This window comes from Saccoglossus kowalevskii, chromosome 20 (genome assembly GCF_978046115.1).
Source record: "Saccoglossus kowalevskii chromosome 20, keSacKowa6.1, whole genome shotgun sequence".
NCBI classification, from domain to species: Eukaryota; Metazoa; Hemichordata; class Enteropneusta; family Harrimaniidae; genus Saccoglossus; species Saccoglossus kowalevskii.
In genome coordinates, this window is record NC_140660.1 from 20,611,074 (window position 1) to 20,635,205 (window position 24,132).

General features: G+C 38.4%; 1 protein-coding gene across 1 annotated transcript; it reads right to left on the reverse strand.

Annotated features, from left to right (window-relative positions):
* Nucleotides 1–944: 944 nt before the first annotated feature.
* Nucleotides 945–18,503, reverse strand: LOC102803221 (acetylcholinesterase-like). The gene is made up of 8 exons (XM_085494261.1): nt 18,053–18,503; nt 6,648–6,804; nt 6,195–6,272; nt 5,907–6,025; nt 4,798–4,977; nt 3,423–4,069; nt 2,268–2,440; nt 945–1,160 (listed from the first exon to the last, which is right to left on the reverse strand). The coding sequence occupies exons 1-8, from the start codon at nt 18,407–18,409 to the stop codon at nt 1,102–1,104; spliced, it is 1,770 nt and encodes a 589-aa protein (XP_085350387.1). The 5' UTR covers nt 18,410–18,503; the 3' UTR covers nt 945–1,101.
* Between the last annotated feature and the right edge of the window lie 5,629 nt (nt 18,504–24,132).

Sequence of the window (24,132 nt, forward strand, 5' to 3'; positions counted from 1 at the left end):
GTATGTAAATATTGATTTGAATTTCAATTACACTGTTACATGTTGTTGAAAAGCTGTACAGGAATTGGTTTCATTATGCATTTTGATTTTCTTATGCACACAGCAAGATTCTTGTAACTACCACCATAATTGTTTTGCTGGCCAAATCTTTCCAGATAAAGAGTACTAGTATAAAAAAAATGTCATCCAATCATGATCCTCGGGCGGAGCTACGTCACAGGACGTTCCACGGTGCTAAGACGCGCACCACTTTACCATGTATTTTTATTGGCTCTGTGCGAGTTGCTATGGAATGTCAGTCGAACAGCGGGTGAAATAACTAAATTCAAGAAAACAGCACACACTCCACTTTGAAGTAATCCTAAACGAAAAAACATATCTATGTTGTACACGCAGGGGTAATCTTGTTACACTGTTCAGGAGAGTCTCAACAACTATCCCAAAGTACCGTTTTTTGAGAGTTTTCGGCCTTTGTTTTCACCGTGATGGTTGCCATGCGATGAAAATGCCCGGATGTCCGCCCCGAGAATACACTTCATCGGAGCTTAATTACTCTTAGCTTACAACGTCTGATAAGGGGTTCATAGTCACCCCGTCACTTTCGTAAATTCTAATATTTAATGAGACAGAGAAAAAATCCAACAGAGCGCGTACAATATAAACAGTGTTAAACTATCATGTAGGCGGATCGCAAGATAAAAATAGAATAGATTCTGTGTGTAAATGATTATAAAGATATTCTGTTGAAGCAACTGCATTTCAAACAGCGCCCTCTAGCGAGGAAACGCGTATGTGACGTAAGTAGGCGTCAATATTGTATTGATCTTCTGTCAAATACTTGCAAAGCAACTTGTTAAACATCGCAAATATTTGAACACTACACAAAGCTTTTTCATTTAATACCTCATTAATAAGAATAACAAGAACTAATGGATGCCACACTATTATATTAACAAATTATTTTATTAACAAACATAGCCATTTTATTTTCAACAACATCCTTCATTCACATTATTTCATGTTTTCTTCCAGCAAAACCACACTATATAATCACCATTGGTGCTCTAAATCTAAATCATTTCGAGAGATATGCGGATATTTCTAAGGACTGTTTGCTTCTTCGGAGTATTTAGATTCTTCTTTGTTGACACATGTATCACCTTTGAAAAAAAGATAAATGAAATGATAGTTAGAATTTACATTAGACACAAATATCCGCTGATATCTCGTCGATAACGAGAAAGCCACTCGACTTCTTTATTATCGCCTCTTAAATCTCGTACGTCATCTCGTCCACTGTGACCATGGGAATTATTGGGAACAGTGGACGTGACGACGGGAAAAAATACACTACACTATTTGATGGACAAAAAAATATTTGTGACTCTCTCGCTATAAGCGAGATCTCGACGGCCATTTGAATTTAATATCTCGGTAACCATTATATATATTTTTTACAAATATACAACTCTACATTCAATTCCTGATTCCCGAATTTACCATCACACGCGATTTTTGCGCATGCGTGAAGATGTTGGGACAAAAATATGAAAGGTCAAACGAACAACGGACAGACAAATCGATAAAGAAGACAAAAGATCCTGAAGTTAGTTTGGATGGATTCAAAAAGGGACAGTTATAAAAACTATATAAGACAGTTGGGAAACATGGATGTTTTCTTGCAGAGAAAATAAATTGAAAGGAGATGGTGCGTGTGTGTTTCACTGAGTAAATATGATCGTGAGAGTTGTTCAACTGCAAGTCGTAGTACACCGCTAATCCATGCGCATAGGACATTCAAAATATGTCCTACCATCGGGTTTGTTGGAATCAAGCCACAAACGCTATCAATTCAGGAATCAGAAATTATAAGATCAAATACAGATGTTATTACTTATACTTGATCAAATTATTTGGCGAGAACTTCATCCAGTGAAAGCTAGCCAAGGTCTATAAATAAACCAGTCATATTTCCAGTTCACCGCGCGCGTCAGTCAAAACAAGTGCGTAGTTTTTTTGGTTTAGGTACTTTTTTTTTAACAAATGTATATAAAAGACCAATGTAATGACAATTTTAAAATTAAAATGAAACAACTGCACACGCATCGATTTTGTAGGACAGATCGGCCAGAAATTGTTTTCTTATTTACTGGTACAGTTAAATGTACTAATAAATAACAATTTCAAAATAAAACCACATTTTATAATAGTCAAGCTAAAAGACTGATTAACTATGTCATTAACTTTGTTACATTTTGTCAACTCACCGGATTGCTGAAGCTTTTTTACAAATTGATTCCAGAATGCACATTCTCTTGCTTTCAATGCATTACTATTCTCCATTGATAATGAGAGTTGTTTATACGCTAAACCAGGCACTGTAAACAATGGCCAGTCATCGTTGTTATCGTCATCACTTGCAGAACTACGATTAGGATTACTGGAATAAATACAAAGTGTTACTATTGGACATTCAATCAATCAATCAATCAATCAATCAATCAGTTAAATCTATTGTTTATCACCACAAACCCGTGCATATATTGCAATCGTTTTAGGTAATTAGACAACTAACACGTTTCCTCTAAGCGTTGTGCTTGTGAGAAGAAAATTAAACAGTACAGGTTGGCATAGCGTGTAGTCATATATTATATGTGAAATGATATATACACAAGTTTGAGCATCGTCAGTCAATTCGTATCACAGAGCTGGCTCAGGAACCACATTAGTTAAAACAAAATGTCCGCCAGTCGGCCATTTTGAATCCCATCTGGAAAACAAAATGGCGTGCATCAAGATCCGATAATGTTCAATGTATGTACAAAGTTTTAACAAAATTCTCCTTTAAAAATCACAGATCCTGTGTAGAAATGCTTGATTTCGGTGATTTGTCAGCACAAAAATGACAACCATTCAGCCATTTTGAATCAGATCGTCAAACCAATATATATCTGTACATCTATGACATGATTTATAATATATATACAAAAATTGAACATAAGCATGTCACTAGACACTAGAACCCCATTCACTAAAAATGGCCGCCAGTCGGTCATTTTGAATCAAATCTAAAAAATTAAATGACGCAAATCAAGCTCCTATAAATTTACAATGTTTGAACAGAATCCATCGGTAAACATCCAAGATCCAGATCTGGAATGCCAGAAACGTTTGAATTTGATGATTTGTCAGCACACACATGGCCATCATTTGAATCAGATTGTGAAACAGACTGTTGTGCATATGTATGGTTATGGTTAAATAATATAATGGGTTCACTTCCACGGTTAAATAATGTGATGGATTCACTTCTGTGGTTAACTAATATAATGATTAGCTTTATAAGGTTAATCAGTGTAATGCATTAACTTCTGTGGTTAATTAGCGTAGTGGATTCAGTGTTTTAGAAATCAGAAACTCACCCAGTTTTAGCAAAATTCGTCCAGTACTTCATAGTTTGTAAAGACACCTGAATATCATTTTCATTTGGCGTCTGCTTAAATAAAGTCTTCTCGTTACCACCAAGAACTAGCTGCATCTCGGATAGCAGAGGGTAACCAAAGACGAATTGGATGTCATCTGCATGCAGTGATGTACCAGTTTTGACAGGCCATAATGTAGTTGCTGGTACGTGCGTCATCTGGTACAAATACGTGTTAATTCCTTGTGCGGAATGAGCACGTGCAGCTAAGTCACTTGGACAAACGAACATCATATCCCCTGCCATCTGACATAACGCTGAGAGGTAGTTGGCATCTTCCTCATCAGCGTGGTCCCAGTCAACGTAAATCAGTTTAACTGCGTCTAAAACAGCTTGGTTCTTATCTGAAATAAGCATGGAATACATCGCCTCATACATAGTCTTGTTCACAGTGAACTCGCTGTCATGAACCGGAAATAATGGAAGGTACATCATGAATCCTTCATCAGTCGTGGCACCAATCATCAGTTCCTCGCCATTGAATTTCGTCTCTGTGTTCAAAGGATCCTCCTTTACAAATTCTCCATCCAAAGTGGGTGGAAATGGTATCATCATATCTTTAATTTTGGTCATGTTGGCAATGGCGAGCTGATAAAAATAAATTTTAAAAAATTAGAGCTCTAAGAAGAACATATATCAGCGATATAGATATGTACATAAATGAAATCGTTTATATGTTTTACTTAAAGCGGGGGAGTCGTCACCTGCGCTTGCGTCAGGTGGCCTTAGCATGTCATTGTTTACAAACACGCGTCTATCCTTGAGCCTTTGCGTTTTTAGCATGCAATGTTATCGTCGCTTGGGACTCAATTCCCGCGCGTGCGCAGGTGACGACCCTCCCGCTTTAAAATAGAACTGTCCTAACAATGAAACGCCTTTCAGTGCGCAGCGTAGATTAAATGCGAACAGACGATATTGATACGTTCAACTCAAACAGCGTTACTTTGTTGTAACTTTTCAGTGAGTGTGCGCCTGATTGGCTACCCGACCCCAACAGTCAGACTAATCAGAGTGCAGTTTGTTTGTCACCTTTCTACATTTTGATTACTGGTTTGCTTCTCTGAAACAATTTCAGATAAATGATATAGGCCGTCGCACTGTGACGTCGTATGTTTACATTTGATGCTTCCCAACATGCAGTTGTCTGAAAACAAATGTCGTGAATGTACTCACACAGCATCACGAATTCGTGGAATATCTGTGACCGTGCACATTGTCGTTAACCAACCGCGAACGAGCCTGCAATTTCGTGACGTTATAAATAATAATATCACGTGAACTGAGAATTCATGAGTGGTCGTCGGATTGGTACTCACCTTTGTGACGTAAAACGCATCTCTAAACTCGTCCGCTGGTACAGCACGAAGACATTCAAGTAACTCTTTACTGTTGTCTTTTTCACATCCAACAAATTTACCAAGGCCATTCGCTATTATATTAGTCCTAGATGCATCATCGGATTGCGCCATAAATCCCTTTATTGTGGCCGTGCCACTCTGTAAAAGTAATAGTAACAAAATTCCATCATTTGGAATGGCCGCTGACAGATTGTGAAAAAAAGACTTGATTTTTGCTTCTCGTGGTTCCATTCTTTCCCGTCATCGCGTCCACTGTCTTAAAACTATCGGACGTACAATCGATGAATTTGATGATGCAGATTATTCGCGATAATGTATACCATTATTGGGTAACAAGGCCCCGTACCATGGATATGAATGCAATGTTGTGTTGTGTTGTGTTGTGTTCGGAAACGAAGAAAAGAGCAGCTATTTAAAACGAAGAGAAATTGTGAGGTACCAAGTAATTAATACTAAAATCGGCATCATAATAAAATGGTCTACTGCCAACAACAACGGATTTCAATATCGTAAAGCGTACAGAAACATGAAACTAAATAAAGAGACTTTCTTCATTTAGTTTCATGCCGTATTCAAGATGGCGACCCCATAGTATAAATTTTGCCCGATCGTGTGGGTGAAATAATGTTAGCCCGGAGGTAACTTATATGTGTTAGTTTAGACCACACATAAGTCACCCGTCCACTCGCAATGTAAATTATTTAAAATATGATAATATTTGATGGATTAAAACCAGTGTCTTTCTTAGTTTGACATATTAGATTGTGAAAACGAATTTGCAGTACGAGGTTTTAAATTATGCTGATTCAGGGGCCTGTGAAACTGTTCTGTTCACCATGCACTTTTCTGCTTTTCAATGGCAGAAAATCCACTGGTATTGACAGTACTATAAAATAATAACAATAATGAACTCTTCACCAGCCCACAATTGATTTAAGCTCACCTTGTGCTCTATGTACGTCGCACAAAGTGAGACTTCAACCGTTATGGTATGGCGGGTCGTTCATTACTGTTAAACTATACAAGAAGGACGCTTTCGTGAATCCATATTTGTACGTATCACATACCTGCAGAATAGTTCGTTTGAACAACCCTTTACTCATTGGAGATAACACGTGATAATGTATACTTATGGCACCCGCACTTTGGCCAAATAATGTAACAGTATTTGGATCTCCTCCAAAAGCTATACAAAGAAATTATTTATTTTTTACATTGGCAACATAAAATTCACTAAACAAAAAGGTACAAAATAAACTGAACAAAGGTAGAAACATGACCAATAATTACAAATTTTGAAATGCTTAAAAAATAACACAAGAAAACAGTATTAATGATTGTTATTGCTCTCGTACCTGCAATGTTCTGTTGCACCCAACCGAGTGCTTCTACTTGATCTAAGAAACCATAGTTACCGGGTGCTACGTCATCACCTGTCAACGAGAACAATGTGGTAATATGTGGCATGTTTTATAGGTTCACTTAACGGGTTATACAAATACCAAAACATTCATTTTGTAAGTTAGTGTTTATTATTTAAAAATCGATCTTAATCTGTTAACCTGCTCAAATTCATATTCTACAGTTATTTTATCATTACCTATACATCAAATCATTATGCTATCTCATATTTATTGACCTGGGTGAATGTTACCCCTATATCGGATTTGCAAACTCTGAATGAAAATCATTCTATTTTACGGCAGATGTTCTATCTGCCACTTCACGTATTACGCGAGATTTCGCAGTGGGCGGTAAAGTTATTTATTATTTTACAAATATTTCATATCCGCTGTCAAAATATTCACCTGTGCTGAAAAATCCAAGCGCCCCCAATCGATAATTAATGGTGACTACAATGACGTCATTCAATGAAGACAGTATGGTTGCATCGTACAGCCTCGTTCCGGATCCTATAATGAAGGCTCCTCCGTGGATCCATACCATTACAGGCGTGTTATCTTTCTGCAATATTGAAATAAAAACCGTTCAACTGTATGACTCGCTTGCCAAGTAGTAGAACAGACGAGGATAATTTTCCGGTAAACAAAATGTAAATCAGCAGTTTTCAAAAGTAGACTTTGTGTACACAGTTTTGACAACATAAAATAATATTTGATTAATGGTAACGACGATGACCTCGCTCATTGTTGACAGTATCGTACATCATTGTTCCGGACCCAATACTTAAGCGGGTTCATAAATCCAGGCATTACATGTGTGCTATTGCACTGAAATTGATAAAATTGTTCATCTTATTTAAGCATCACTAATATTGAACCGTTCGTCAGTGCCTTATTATATCTTGGGAAATCTCTTATCAGGGACCTAGCGCTGGGCCCACGGTTGAGTGCGCCATATTTATATTTGGTCGTCAAATGAAACACGGATAATATAATTTTGATTTTCCGTACACAAATACATTTACAGGCACTTGTTTGATCAAGAATCTGTTCGCATCCAGCCACTCCATTTTGCTGGAGGCTCCGGTCCATGCCGTTGTTTGAGTAGGCCGTGGTAGACCAAGTGTAAATATATACTTAGTAGTCCATTCTTACAATACCGTGGACCCAGTGAAAGGTTAGAGGTTAAAGGTTACATCTGTGGGCGTATTTGGAAACTTCTGGAAACTCTTCCCATGTATGATATGTACCAGACTGTCCTCTCTAACTGTTTTGACTAATAAATATGACCATATCATGTGTAACCGTACTAAGTCCGAAGTGCGGAATCAATGGCATGTATTTACATAGGGCAGTGCATCCCGAAGTGTCTGCACAGACAGGTAGATAAAGATGGCTGCCATAAACACAGTCACACTTCGTGCTCTGTAATAAGTTTTGTTTTTGTGTTGGTAACTTGGGAAATCCACATCTCTGTATATCTAGAAACAACTATAAAAACATATTGAATTCGCTGCTGATAGAATGGCCGAAGAAAAAAAGAATACGCAAGGAGGTACGTGATCCGATGTTTCTGTACGAGAATGACGAAATCAAAATGCAGGTCAGCTCCACACAAAGGAAATCTAAGACAAAGAAATCTGGTAAAAACTTGTATGCCGTCGCAAAAGGCCGATCCACAGGTATCGTGACAACCTGGGATGAATGCCACAAGATGGTTGATAAATATCCTAGCCATTTATTTAAAGGGTTTCACAGTAAAGAAGAAGCTAAGAAATTTCTTATTTCCGCTGCTGTGTGCACCGACACTTCAGTAAATGATGCTTCCACTGTAACATGTAACAACGATACATGTATTGCCAGTGAACTTGATGCAGCAGGCGACAAATCAGTCGCTGAAAATAACAGTGACAACAAATCTGGTAGCGAAAAAAACATTGATGACTATAAAGGGACTCAAGTAATGAGTCCAACGAGCTCTCCGAGTATTGAAGGCAAAACAAAGAACATATTCGAACAATCTTTAAAAGGGAGATTAAAATCAACGCCATCCAAACAAAATAATTAGTCGTCATCAATCATAACAGACTATTTTACGCGCATACAGAAGACTACAAACCAATTTAATGGAAGAATCACCTTATTAGAAAACAAGTATACAAAGATTGTGGATTCGAATAACGAAGATAAACAAGTAATTAATACTAAAATACATGAAATACAGGACATTGTAGACAATACAAAAGAAGACAATAAGCAAGTGAAAGGGGAAGTAGTCCAGCTGAAGAAGTCAATAAGCAAGTGAAAGGGGAAGTAGACCAGCTGAAGAAGTCAATAAGCAAGTGAAAGGGGAAGTAGACCAGCTGAAGAAGTCAATAAGCAGGTGAAAGGGGAAGTAGACCAACTGAAGAAGTCAATAAGCAGGTGAAAGGGGGAGTAGACCAGCTGAAGAAGTCAATAAGCAGGTGAAAGGGGAAGTAGACCAACTGAAGAAGTCAATAAGCAGGTGAAAGGGGAAGTAGACCAACTGAAGAAGTCAATAAGCAGGTGAAAGGGAAAGTAGACCAACTGAAGAAGTCAATAAGCAGGTGAAAGGGGAAGTAGACCAGCTGAAGAAGTCAATAAGCAGGTGAAATGGGAAGTAGACCAGCTGAAGAAGTCAATAAGCAGGTGAAAGGGGAAGTAGACCAGCTGAAGAAGTCAATAAGCAGGTGAAAGGGGAAGTAGACCAGCTGAAGAAGTCAATAAACAGGTGAAAGGGGAAGTAGACCAACTGAAGAAGTCAATAAGCAGGTGAAAGGGGAAGTAGACCAGCTGAAGAAGTCAATAAGCAGGTGAAAGGGGAAGTAGACCAGCTGAAGAAGTCAATAAGCAGGTGAAAGGGGAAGTAGACCAACTGAAGAAGTCAATAAGCAGGTGAAAGGGGAAGTAGACTAGCTGAAGAAGTCAATAAGCAGGTGAAAGGGGAAGTAGACCAGCTGAAGAAGTCAATAAGCAGGTGAAAGGGGAAGTAGACCAGCTGAAGAAGTCAATAATCAGGTGAAAGGGGAAGTAGACCAGCTGAAGAAGTCAATAAGCAGGTGAAAGGGGAAGTAGACCAGCTGAAGAAGTCAATAAGCAGGTGAAAGGGGAAGTAGACCAGCTGAAGAAGTCAATAAGCAGGTGAAAGGGGAAGTAGACCAGCTGAAGAAGTCAATAAGCAGGTGAAAGGGGAAGTAGACCAGCTGAAGAAGTCAATAAGCAGGTGAAAGGGGAAGTAGACCAGCTGAAGAAGTCAATAAGCAGGTGAAAGGGGAAGTAGACCAGCTGAAGAAGTCAATAAGCAGGTGAAAGGGGAAGTAGACCAGCTGAAGAAGTCAATAAGCAGGTGAAAGGGGAAGTAGACCAGCTGAAGAAGTCAATAAGCAGGTGAAAGGGGAAGTAGACCAGCTGAAGAAGTCAATAAGCAGGTGAAAGGGGAAGTAGACCAGCTGAAGAAGTCAATAAGCAGGTGAAATAAGCAGGTGAAAGGGGAAGTAGACCAGCTGAAGAAGTCAATAAGCAAGTGAAAGGGGAAGTAGACCAACTAAAGAAGTCAATAAGCAGGTGAAAGGGGAAGTAGACCAGCTGAAGAAGTCAATAAGCAGGTGAAAGGGGAAGTAGTCCAGCTGAAGAAGTCAATAAGCAAGTGAAAGGGGAAGTAGACCAGCTGAAGAAGTCAATAAGCAAGTGAAAGGGGAAGTAGACCAGCTGAAGAAGTCAATAAGCAGGTGAAAGGGGAAGTAGTCCAGCTGAAGAAGTCAATAAGCAGGTGAAAGGGGAAGTAGACCAGCTGAAGAAGTCAATAAGCAGGTGAAAGGGGAAGTAGACCAGCTGAAGAAGTCAATAAACAGGTGAAAGGGGAAGTAGACCAACTGAAGAAGTCAATAAGCAGGTGAAAGGGGAAGTAGACCAGCTGAAGAAGTCAATAAGCAGGTGAAAGGGGAAGTAGACCAGCTGAAGAAGTCAATAAGCAGGTGAAAGGGGAAGTAGACCAACTGAAGAAGTCAATAAGCAGGTGAAAGGGGAAGTAGACTAGCTGAAGAAGTCAATAAGCAGGTGAAAGGGGAAGTAGACCAGCTGAAGAAGTCAATAAGCAGGTGAAAGGGGAAGTAGACCAGCTGAAGAAGTCAATAATCAGGTGAAAGGGGAAGTAGACCAGCTGAAGAAGTCAATAAGCAGGTGAAAGGGGAAGTAGACCAGCTGAAGAAGTCAATAAGCAGGTGAAAGGGGAAGTAGACCAGCTGAAGAAGTCAATAAGCAGGTGAAAGGGGAAGTAGACCAGCTGAAGAAGTCAATAAGCAGGTGAAAGGGGAAGTAGACCAGCTGAAGAAGTCAATAAGCAGGTGAAAGGGGAAGTAGACCAGCTGAAGAAGTCAATAAGCAGGTGAAAGGGGAAGTAGACCAGCTGAAGAAGTCAATAAGCAGGTGAAAGGGGAAGTAGACCAGCTGAAGAAGTCAATAAGCAGGTGAAAGGGGAAGTAGACCAGCTGAAGAAGTCAATAAGCAGGTGAAAGGGGAAGTAGACCAGCTGAAGAAGTCAATAAGCAGGTGAAAGGGGAAGTAGACCAGCTGAAGAAGTCAATAAGCAGGTGAAATAAGCAGGTGAAAGGGGAAGTAGACCAGCTGAAGAAGTCAATAAGCAAGTGAAAGGGGAAGTAGACCAACTAAAGAAGTCAATAAGCAGGTGAAAGGGGAAGTAGACCAGCTGAAGAAGTCAATAAGCAGGTGAAAGGGGAAGTAGACCAGCTGAAGAAGTCAATAAGCAGGTGAAAGGGGAAGTAGACCAGCTGAAGAAGTCAATAAGCAGGTGAAAGGGGAAGTAGACCAGCTGAAGAAGTCAATAAGCAGGTGAAAGGGGAAGTAGACCAACTGAAGAAGTCAATAAGCAGGTGAAAGGGGAAGTAGACCAGCTGAAGAAGTCAATAAGCAGGTGAAAGGGGAAGTAGACCAGCTGAAGAAGTCAATAAGCAGGTGAAAGGGGAAGTAGACCAGCTGAAGAAGTCAATAAGCAGGTGAAAGGGGAAGTAGACCAGCTGAAGAAGTCAATAAGCAGGTGAAAGGGGAAGTAGACCAGCTGAAGAAGTCAATAAGCAGGTGAAAGGGGAAGTAGACCAGCTGAAGAAGTCAATAAGCAGGTGAAAGGGGAAGTAGACCAGCTGAAGAAGTCAATAAGCAGGTGAAAGGGGAAGTAGACCAGCTGAAGAAGTCAATAAGCAGGTGAAAGGGGAAGTAGACCAGCTGAAGAAGTCAATAAGCAGGTGAAAGGGGAAGTAGACCAACTGAAGAAGTCAATAAGCAGGTGAAAGGGGAAGTAGACCAGCTGAAGAAGTCAATAAGCAGGTGAAAGGGGAAGTAGACCAGCTGAAGAAGTCAATAAGCAAGTGAAAGGGGAAGTAGACCAACTGAAGAAGTCAATAAGCAGGTGAAAGGGGAAGTAGACCAGCTGAAGAAGTCAATAAGCAGGTGAAAGGGGAAGTAGACCAGCTGAAGAAGTCAATAAGCAGGTGAAAGGGGAAGTAGACCAGCTGAAGAAGTCAATAAGCAGGTGAAAAGGGAAGTAGAGCAGCTGAAGAAGTCAATAAGCAGGTGAAAGGGGAAGTAGACCAGCTGAAGAAGTCAATAAGCAGGTGAAAAGGGAAGTAGACCAGCTGAAGAAGTCAATAAGCAGGTGAAAGGGGAAGTAGACCAACTGAAGAAGTCAATAAGCAGGTGAAAGGGGAAGTAGACCAGCTGAAGAAGTCAATAAGCAGGTGAAAGGGGAAGTTGACCAGCTGAAGAAGTCAATAAGCAAGTGAAAGGGGAAGTAGACCAACTGAAGAAGTCAATAAGCAGGTGAAAGGGGAAGTAGACCAGCTGAATAAGTCAATAAGCAGGTGAAAGGGGAAGTAGACCAGCTGAAGAAGTCAATAAGCAGGTGAAAGGGGAAGTAGACCAGCTGAAGAAGTCAATAAGCAGGTGAAAGGGGAAGTAGACCAACTGAAGAAGTCAATAAGCAGGTGAAAGGGGAAGTAGACCAGCTGAAGAAGTCAATAAGCAGGTGAAAGGGGAAGTAGACCAGCTGAAGAAGTCAATAAGCAGGTGAAAGGGGAAGTAGACCAGCTGAAGAAGTCAATAAGCAGGTGAAAGGGGAAGTAGACCAGCTGAAGAAGTCAATAAGTTCAATACTTCAATTAGTTGACAACAAAAATCTAGCTGTCCAGACCGCTGTTGACTTACAAGTCAATAATTATATAAAAATATAGAACACTCAACGAAACTGAAGCTTGAAGAAGTAGAGACAAAGTGGAAGAGTACATACGAAATTATGATGTCAGAAATGGAAGAGTCAATGAAGCAAAAAATAACCGAATATGAAAACAGACTAATAACCACGAAAGAGCACTTCCAATCATTAATAGAAAAATCCGAGTCTGAGAGCAAGGCAAGATTACAAGAAGTGAACAATAAATTGCAAGATGTGAATAGGAAATGTGATTCCTGTGTTGCGCTTCTGAACCAAGATGCTAATAGCAATACAGATCTTGACAAACAATCACAATCTACGTACAGGCCAACTGATATTCCTACATCAACCTCATTTCCCATTACAATTGTCGAAGATTGCGTTGATGATCACGCGAAGTCCCCCGATAATACTAAAATCAGCAAACCAGTTACCTCAACAACCGAAAAGCCGACAAATAGCCCTAGTACGTCATCCTCCAACAGTTTACATTAGCCAGAGGAGGTCTCAATTAAGTACGACACTACTGCAACGAGGCTGTTATTTGGCGATTCTCTAACGCGCAACATCTCAGTTACTCGCATGTTCCCACGTACTTCAGTAGATCATATAAAGACCTACACACTCAAGCGTACATCTGAAGTCATTAGAGATATTACATCTAATTCTACTGACACCGTTGTGTTACACTTAGGAACAAATGATTTGAGTGAAGGACTGTCACCTAACGAGTGTCAACTATTAGCAATTCAAATAATAGACACTATTAGTAAGAACATGCCGAATGCACAAGTGATTTTCTCTGAAGTATTATCACGTCACAACAATGACTAGGAAATGAATACGAACATAAATAGGTTCAATGAGCTGATGAGAGAATATGTTGATAAACGCGATGATAATGTTATTACTTTGATTAATCATGACGATTTATCAAGATCGCGCAACATGTATTCCAAAGATGGCATTCACATCAACAAGATAGGAACCGCTAGTCTTGTACGTAACATCAAGCAAACCATGAAGAATAAAGTGCGAGAAAGTACATCATTTACAAACAGTAGCAGACCAGTTTATTACAACAATCGTTCTTCCAGAAAGCCGCCCACTTTTCGACGCCAATACAGCAATGAAGGCCGTGATAACTACCGCAACCAGAACAACTATCAAGAGCGCCACCAACGCCAGACGGAACAGTATCCAGCAACATGCTCAAGACACCGCTCGCAATCCAGTACAATGAACTCCTCAGACATGTTCTCGAAATTCGAAAAATTCATTGACTTTATGAACTCTTTCCAAGCTGTCCTGAAATTGAATTAATTATTTGATCACTTGTCGTAAGTACCCTGAATTTTGAATATTGATAATAATATCTAGTATCTTTCCCAAGTTATCTTCAATTCAAAGTGAGACGATTCTTGTGTTTTGATTTTCTTTTATAATTTTAGTATGCTCCCATTAACATCTAAATTTAAATTAGGCAGTTGGAACGTTAATGGGTTAATTAACAAAACTTCTAACACAGAATTTACCAGTTTCATTTTATCTCTAGATTGTATTTGTTTACAGGAGACTTGGTTAAATAGTAATAGTTCTTTTATTTTGCCTAGTAACTTAAATAGTTTTGAAATTATTAGACAAGATAGAAATTTAGATATTAGTAAGCAGAGAGTTTCTAGAGGGGGTGTTGCTGTCTTATACAAAGCACAATATAACAACTACATACACAAAGTCAGTAACTGTTCAAACCACTTTCTCTGGTGTAAGCTTGATAGAGATTTGTTTAAAATACAGAAGGATATTTATATCGGATGTGTGTACATACCACCAGAGAATTCTATTATTCATAAAAAACAGATACGGATATTTTTCATCTCCTAGAAAAGGACATACTCCACTTTTCCACTAAATGAAACGTCATTTTGTTAGGGGACTTTAATTCTAGAATAGAGAATTAACTGACATTATTAATGAAGACATAAACCAACACATCCCGCTTCCTTGGATTATGTGAATGATAATTTTGAACCACGTAATAATATGGATAGTGTCTCAAAATCCTGTGTTAACAAATTTGGTAGAAAACTCTCCCAAATGTGTATTGAATGTAATCTTGTAATTGTAAATGGCAGGAGAGTTGGGGACTCGGCAGGTAAATACACTTATTATTCACCCAATGGTTGCAGTACATTTGATTTTGGGGTCATTTCTAAATCAATTTATAATTATGTACAATATTTCAAAGTTGATAGATTAACCCACATTTCGGATCACTGTCCCATTATCCTATCTTTATGCTTAAATCCAGACCTCCCAAATAATTCTCAAAGAAATCATAGTAATAGATTGGATCCCTTACCAACTAAATATATTTGGGACAGTGACTCAAAAAATACATTTTTATCTGCTTTAGAGCTAGCAAAATGTAAAGAAATCAAAACATTTATGTCGGCAAACCATGAGAACTCTGACAAAATGGTATCAGATTTCTCTTCACTTCTATGTCAATTGGCAGAAAAAAACCTTAAAAAAATCCACTTCAAAAGAATAATAAAAAATAAAATAAATAAAAAAACAAACAACCAAATATGGTTTGATAAAGATTGCCATTTATTACGTAATGAACTTAAAATGCATACTAAATTAATTCAGAGATTTCCTAATGACCCTATTGTTAGAGGTAAATTCTTCAAAATTACGTAAACAATTTAAAAAAATCCTCAAATACAAAAAAAATAAAGTACACCAGCTTAATGAAATTGAGAGTCTTCAAGGTAACAATTCATCATTCTGGAAAAAAATAAGTGAACTCAACAATGACGCGAATACACGAAAGTCAGAGACTGATTGCATAGCACCAGATAAATAGTTGACACACTTCAAAGATCTATTAAATTCTAAACCTGGTAAAAATACAGAAGAACAAGGCGGTATTATATCAGATCTTAGAAATAGGGAAATTAAGGGACTTGATGCTAGTAAAACTGATTTGGATGGACCAATACAGGAAAATGAAATTAAACAAGCCATCAGATTATTGAAAAACAACAAATCAACTGCAGAAGACCAAATCTGTAATGAGATGCTAAAATGCGGTGAACATTACCTCATCAAACCTATTAAAAAAATATTTAACTCTATCTACAATGCAAATATCTTCCCACATGCATGGAATACAAGTTTAATAATACCCATACATAAAGCAGGATCTAAATTAAATCCCTCAAACTACAGGGAAATAGCAATCTCCAGTTGCCTTGGCAAACTATTTACAAGTATCCTTAATACAAGGCTAACCACTTTTATTGAGAAAAATAACATTTTGTCTCACCAACAGTTTGGTTTCAGAAAAGGTCGTCGTACAACCGACAACCTATTTATATTGAAAACTATTATTGAAAAACACACCAACAACAATCAGCATGAAAATACAGTGAATGAAAAAAAAAGAAGCTAAAGCAAACAAACAAAATTTATGCCTGTTTTGTAGACCTGAAAAAGGCTTTTGATAGTGTTTGGCATGATGGTCTATTCTGGAAACTATTAAACAGTGGGGTGACAGGTAAAATGTATCAAATTATTAAAATAGTGTATGTATAGTAATATAAAATATAAAATAAAAATGAAAGATGGACTAACCAATCAATTTAATTCAACACTGGGTGTTAAGCAAGGGTGTAATCTGAGCCCTTCACTCTTCAACATTTTTATTAATGAAATAACTAATACCCTGGACCATGAATCATGTGATCCACCAAATTTAAATAACACACCAATCAGCTGTCTAATGTATGCAAATGATATAATTATTCTTTCTAAATCCAAAAGTGGCCTCCAGAATGCTCTTGATAATGTCTCAAAATACACACAGAAATGGAAACTCGCTGTGAACACAGAAAAAACAAAAATTATGGTTTTTAATAAAAATAATAAACTCTATGACAGTGATTTATTCTTTTTTGAAGGGAATGAGATTAACATCGTGAGAAATTATAATTATTTAGGTATTGTTCTCAGCCCTAATGGAAAATTTAGAGCGGCTATGAAACATCTGAAATACAAAGGAATGAAAGCATTATTCTCTTTGAAAGCCAAATTAGGTCATAATGAAAGCCTCAGTCCCTCATTATTGTTATCATTGTTTGATAAACTAATAAGACCAATTCTTATATATGGAATGTGAAGTATGGGCTGAAGAAAGTTCATTCAACTCTACTATAGAAGATGTACACCTCAGCTTTTGTCGCTTCATCTTAGGCGTTTCAAAAAACACTCCGAAATTGGGAATTTATAGTGAGTTGGGTAGATATCCTATCGATTCATTCATTAAAAAACAGTTAATAACATATACAAACCACCTAAACAAAACTCAAAACCCCATTATTAAGGAAGCCTTCCTACTTAACAAGACTATAAAAAGTAAGTGGTACAATGAACTTAACTCAGTACTGAAATCTACAAATACAACACTATCAGATATTGACAATATAGAGCTAAAATCGTCACAAATGTCACGGATATATGATAAAATAAAAAATGTATTTATAAAGCACTAGATTAACTCAATTAATGATGATAACAGACAAAACACTAATACAAAAAACAAACTGAGGACTTACAAAAAATTTAAAACAAACTTCATTTTGGAAAACTACTTAATTAAGCTAAAAAATAAAGAATTGAAAAGTACCCTAACTAAAGTCAGACTGAGCAATCACAGTTTAGAAATTGTTATGAGTCAATAAATTGTTGTTTATTCACGATTTTATACTACGAATAAGTCAGTAATCTGAATTCTGGATTTCAAAGTCGTGGTACCCCTGTCCTGTAAAAAAACCACAAAATAATAAGAAGGTAGCAATGGTCTTTTTTATTTACGTGATCACTGTAACAAAGACCAATATCGCCACAGGGAGTTGGTGGGAGCTGATTAGGACACCTCTTCCATAACCCTCAACCTAACCCTGCCCTACTTTGTATATGCCTCACTTCATGACACATACTGACTACCCGATTACCGCAAATACATTGGGTGGCTGGATTGTTAGGATCGAGGTTCAGGTTGGGGTGGGACCGTAAGAAACAATTTTCAGTTGGAATTTTGCTTATTTTTTTTTTAAATTGTCTTTTTCTTTTAAAAACCCTCTCCAAATCTTACCACGGTGTTCCTTGTTAAAAAGACTCTTTTACTTTTGTAGCTCGTTGCTACAAAGTAAACTTAATATACGTGAAAACTCACGTATCAGAATAAAGATGGAGACACACACACAAGTTGACGGGTTGTAGGTTAGCGGTGAAGTGCCACTCTGTATTGCGTAACACGTGATCAGCTCATGACAACATACATGACGTAATGTGATTAGCTGAAAAGGTCATGATTATGTGATTATGTAACCCCTACTCAATGAATAAAAGTACAAGAAACCATAGCAAAGTCAAAGATACAACAGTTATAAACAGATTTTTATATATATTGTTATCAAAATTTCGCTTAGGTTATTGCAACTCCCTTTGTTATTGCGTAAGCGTACACCTCCGTTTGACCTCCCAATGAGTTACTCACCTGTGGCTGTGGTACGTACACATTCAAGTGCAGACAGTCTTCGTCTTGTATTTTGTCAGAAGGCCACATCGGAGTTTCCGGTTGTATGCACGCAGTACGGAAGTCGGCAGCATCGTACTCCCCTTGCCACGGTGTCTTGGGTTTAGGCGGTGCAAACCTCAGGTCACCGACCGGTGGTTCAGCGTACGGTATACCCCTGTAGACATGTACAGTCCGTGTACCGTCCACGAATTCACTGCTGAATTCTTCCACAGTACCGATTAGTGTACCAGTAGAGATCTCTACAGTTGGTCTGTCTGCATTACAGACAGTGGTAATCAGCACGATTACAACGAAAATAGATGACGAGGAAAACATGATTTCAATGTCCGTCCCGAACGACAGATGAACAATAGCCTCGTTCGCATCGGTTTATATGATTTGATTAAAGGGCGGTGGTCGTCGCGTCGCGTCGCGTTCTGTTCGACATGGGACTCATAGCAACAGGAACTCATCACCTGCGCATGCGTCAGATGACCATTGCGTGTCACTGTTTACACACAAGCGTCTACCCATGAGCCTTTGCGTTCTAGCGTGTGTTGTTATCGTCGCTTGGGACTCAATTCCCGTGCGCAGGTGACGATCATCTCGCTTTAAAAAGTGGGTCGATTTGAAGGGATACAGTTTTGTTACAATTGCATGTATTCCAGCAATCGGGATAGCGTTTCTCTAGATTCCATCAATTAAAGATTACACTTTAAGGCACACGTTGAGGAAAGAGAATAGAGAAAAACTTGTATGCGTACCAATATTTAAATGCTACATTTCATCTACTACATTATTTTAGCTAGAATTAATAGAGAGTTTAAGATTTGCGTACGTAACGGGAACGTAACGTGATGTTCTAATTTCGTTTGCGTTACGTTCTCGGGTGTCAGAAAACGATTAAGTACAAGCGCCCACAACGGGAACGTAACTGAAACCAGAACCATGTCAATCCGTCTCTCAATGGGCAACAATAACTACCTAATAAAATTTTGTATGTCATTTCACGTCCGGAATCAGAATTAGTAGTTAGTTCACAGACATTTGACAGAGCTCTCACTATTTCCATCAACTCTGCTGAGGTCCTAGGTCTGTTTGCCGAATCCTATTTCAGCAGATCAATATCATGCGTTTTCAGTGGGTATAAATGTCAGCTAAAATGCATCCAATATTTCTTATTTCATCATAAATATTCAAAAACACTCTAATATAAAACGTTTTATCAATGTCAATGAAAATTATTCAAAATTGACAGCGAGAAAAGCTCTCGGAAATCAACTACGAGTCAGTCACCTTGATCACGTTCAAAACGACTGCCGAACAACCAGGCAACCGATGACGTCATTGGTTCGCGCGGAGGTCATGCACAAAGCAGTGACGTATCCGTTCTCGTCCCGTTCTCGTATGCGCATCTTAATGTCTCTAATTTACGCTAAAATGCATTTTGGCTATTTTGTATGAAGTTTATTTTCACAGATTTTTTATTAGGTATATGTTAATATTATTAGGGGGAGCAAGGGTTATTTTCGTTCAACGTAATTGCAATATATTTTTTGTTCGTACAACGTAAATTGAAAAAATAAATTCCATACAACGTATAATCAATCAAATATTTTTTTTCGTACACTGTAAAAATATGTATTTTTCTCGGTACGTACAAGAATTTACATCCGAATGAAAAAAGTCGTAAAGAATAATCCAGGGAAATTACATTTTCGAAACTGTGAAATGACTAGATGACACAATTCATTGCAAAATTCAAATTTCACTGTAAACTGTAAATACGTCTTTTTTTCCTTGTAAATTGTAAAAAGCCCTTTTTATTTCCCGTAAAACTGTACCCCCCCCCCCTCTTGTGGCTCTTATTAAAATTCTTGAATTCATAAGCGAGAGAAAGTTGTTATAAGGTGAACATTAAATATACTAAAAGATATGTTCACTTGATTTTATTTTCATTGCTTCAGCTAAAATAGTGAAAATGGCCACATACATTAACTATTATAACGAACCTCTCGTTATATAGTGACAAGAAGAGGGTAGTTAATTAATTTTAACTAATTAGGCCGAGTGAAAGGGGTAGGATGGCATGAACTATATTTAGACACGTGTCATCTTATGCCACCGTTAGAAGATGGTGTACATAATATTTCAATGCGAGTTCCAGGTGCGCGTGGATTGTTCTTCAAAAACGCCATCGACGGTACAGGCTCGTTCGAAATTCGGGCAAGAAGCGCGCCGCCAAAATCGCATTTTTACCGAAATATTCTCAAAGCGACTGAACATTTCCAGGTGTTCACGGTACTACAAGTCGAACATTTACCTGGAAACACTCGGTGTTAAATAAAATGAATACGTTTATGATTATATTTGTTATTTTATAACAATAAACTTCGAACAAGGATGACAAAATGATAATTGTGACGTGTCCAAAACCCGAACATAGTCTATTTGGGTCACTCGAGTGGGGATTCCCAATATGGCCGCCAAAGTTACTAAGCAACAATTCGAAATAGCGAACGTGCAAAGGGATATCTACGAAGACAAGTAACCTGTAGAATACTGTGTGGGTAATATTTTTTATATTGATTTTTGTTGCATTTGCAGCAAATAGTTACCAAACAATGAGAAATCTATAGGATTGAATATACCCCACAGCTGGCTTCACATGCATTGTTCATAGTTCATATGGTGCTTACACCAGGATTTAATTACAGCACCTAGGCGGTATGTTGTTACAGCTTAATGTTCGAGTAATCGCAAGAAATTGACATGACAATAGAAATTCATTAAAGACTGCCACTCCCATGCAATTAACAGCGAGTGAAATTCCTGGGATTGAAACATATATTTTGAAGTCACTGATGTAGGCAACGAATAACTGCAAGTTGACATAAAGACGAGGTAGTTTATTTAATCAGTGGTCAACTAGAGGCTGAAATTATAATTAATTTGTTTATTTCAATTTCTCCTGACGTCAAATAGAATACACTGGTGAAACACGGTAGTAACTGTGGGTGAAAGGATGTTTTGGGGTGTAGTTTACATTGTATATGGAGTGGTAGGGTCGGGTGTAATGTGTTCATTTCCAACTATTATGAAGTCACGTAGAATTTCACTTAATTTATTTTTGCTGACATGTTTTCAAGCATTACATGTGAATCTAATTTTCACTGCGCTGTGTCTCAATATAGTATGAGGGAAATGGCATATTCACTGGAATTTATTTCAGGGGAAAAATGTTTTCAGTGATAATGAAGTATTATGACAGATACCCTCCCCGTGGCTTTCATTGCGTATGGAAGTTATTTTCACGAGTGATGCGGTGTATCCTGCTGCCGTACTTTCACGAGCGAAGCCACGGGGAGGGTGTGGGGTTCTGTTATTATACACATGTCCCATATTTGATTATTTCATATTAAAAAAAGAACGTGCAACAAACCGGGATAGAAATTTAGATCGGGGAACCCAATTGCCATTAATATGCTCCAAGACAGTGCTGCGACTTAGCAACGCTTGTCAGTGTAGAACGCGTGTCGCTGTACGTGTGAAAATAAAATAATCAGACGTCTAATTTAAGTCATTGTCCGAATAAATAACTCGTGGATGTTTAAGCGCGGTGGTCGTAGCACAGCGCGTGTTCGAATTTCATGTAAATAAACAATGTATTTTACACGCGTTGTATACGTCGCTGTGAGTCCCATATCGAACAGGACGCGACACGACGACTGTCGCCCTTTAGTTGGGACCACGACAGAACCAGAACTTAAACTGGGCGACTACGATACACGGTTGATGTTGAAGTTAAAAGTTCCTCCACAGATCTGTACATTGGCAAACATGCCGTGCAACTGCGGTACTCCACTGACGGAATGACTTTCGTTGAAATCGGTCGTCGCTGACTCGTGAGCTGCACACTACAACCTCGTTTGGGATGTTGCTTGCTTGTCGTGGATAGACTGAGTCTTGGTTACCGGTTAAATTTTGCTAATTTGGCGTTGGTAATCTTTATTTGGAACTGAGTAACGCCGCAACGTCGCCAGCAGAAACCTCATGGTATATCGATGTTGATGGTTGCGGCTCCATATTAATCGGAGACTTTACTGCGGTTCCAGGCAGCGGGTGGACCTTCCGAGAGCCCTTCAAGATTTATAAAACTCAGATTCCAGGTGGTCAACAAACATTAAGTTCTCCCAATCCTAGTATTCTATGTGATGTACATCTAACATGCCAAAAATGCTGGTGAACGATTTGAACCTGACAAAAATACTTGAAATAGATACCAGGAAGGGGAGGGGGGTAAAAGAAAAGTTATATAACATTTTTATTAAAATACACAAGTTTGTCCAACTCCCTGTGATACAACACCTCAGACATAGCTCATTGTACTCGGCTGGAGTGTGGGCAAAAAGTTACTATTTGAATTTTTGATATCTTTTTTCATTAATGAGAAAGTTGACCCCGAAGTTAGAGTAACTGTTCAGCAGGAATGGCTTTTTAACTCTTCTGTGATTTTTTTTTGGCTTGGCTGATTTTGTCACGGTTCATACTTGACAGGCAGGTCGTACCATCACTAATTGGAAAAACAATCCTGACCCACCGCTACCATGGCAACAGCCAAAGTCTTGTAATAGCAGTGCCCAAATGATCATGCCTTTTATTTTGGCTACGTTGCGCACTGGTAAGAGATCACCGGCGCCGACATTGTTACCACTGTCAACGGAATCCCAACACAGCTTTGAACTTTGAATAAAATGTAAATGCTGCTTCCAATCTAGAAAATACTATCGCAAAACGATTGGAAATTATACATTTAACGGCTGAATACGTCCTAACAATAAAATAAAGTGACTTCTAATGACTGCCATGTTATTTTGCAAACCTCGTATAAGGTGCCCGGTTTTAGTTATAAACAGACGTTAGCTTCACGTTCATGTCCCTTCCATGATAACAGCCGAAAACATATTGCTTGTTTTTTACCGGTTTTCATTGGCAACCGAAGTATTTTTATTTTGTAAACAAATTTTCGTCTGCTATTTTTATTCAGTTCAAATTGTTCAGCAACATTTTTGGCATATTAGGTGTACATCACATGGAATACTACGATTGAGAGAACTTGATGTATGTTGACTGATTTTTATCATAGTACGAAGTACCAGGAAGTTACTCAGTTCCAAATAAAGATTACCAACGTCAAATGAGCAACATTTGACTGGTAATCAAGATTCATGTAATCCATGGCTAACAAGCAACATCACAAGCGAAGTTGTAGCATGCAGTAAGTCATCCCGTCAGTGGAGTACCGCAGTAACACGGCATGTTTGCCATCAGCATTGTATTCAAACGAATCACGTGGTGTGCCGTTCTCGTTCAAACCCGGGATTCGATCAATAGGAGAGTCCCATTAAAAAAACACATTGCAAATCATGCAAGTTCAACATTTTCAAACCAATATACTAAAACAGAAATGCTCAGAGATGTAAATGAAGGATAGATATTACTTTTCACTATACACATCTCTGTTGATACTATCCCTCACATATTGTACTCCCAATTACTCCTGCGTAAAATGGACTAGCCTCTTCTTGTTGACATTCAGACTAAAATCACGTGACAGGCTGTTAAAATTGGCTGTTGCATACTCTTTCGCCGGTCTGGAAAATGTGTTTAATTAACTCACATTCAAGCAACAATGCAGATTTTCCAGTGGGAGTGAGACTATTCAAACTCTGCCACTAAAAAATAGGGGTGTTTTCAGCAAAAAACGAATAACCCTGGAATACACACAATATACTGAATTTCGGAACAAATCGTGCATTACTTACAGCAGCAGAATACCACAGAAATATCAGACGAAACATGAAAACACTATATATTGTATTTCAGCCTGAACCCTCTATATTGCAATTCAAGGAATTAACCCCATATGTGCATCCATTTCCCACCTTGGTATCATCCACCCCTGAAAACAAACTCTTAATACCACGCTGAAGCGTTTGGTAATAACATCTTGGTTTTGATTCACTGACGAGATCGAGGCTCGCCTGTCATCCCATAAT

What these genes read in the sequence shown, in the direction of transcription:
- LOC102803221 (XM_085494261.1), bottom strand. Translation starts at nt 18,409, where the DNA reads ATGTTTTCCTCGTCATCTATTTTCGTTGTAATCGTGCTGATTACCACT. An exon ending in GGTGCAACAGAACATTGCAG is followed by an intron (nt 6,026 to 6,194) that starts GTACGAGAGCAA and finishes TTCTTTGTATAG; the next exon opens with CTTTTGGAGGAGATCCAAAT. An exon ending in AAAAAAGCTTCAGCAATCCG is followed by an intron (nt 1,161 to 2,267) that starts GTGAGTTGACAA and finishes TTTTTTTCAAAG; the next exon opens with GTGATACATGTGTCAACAAA.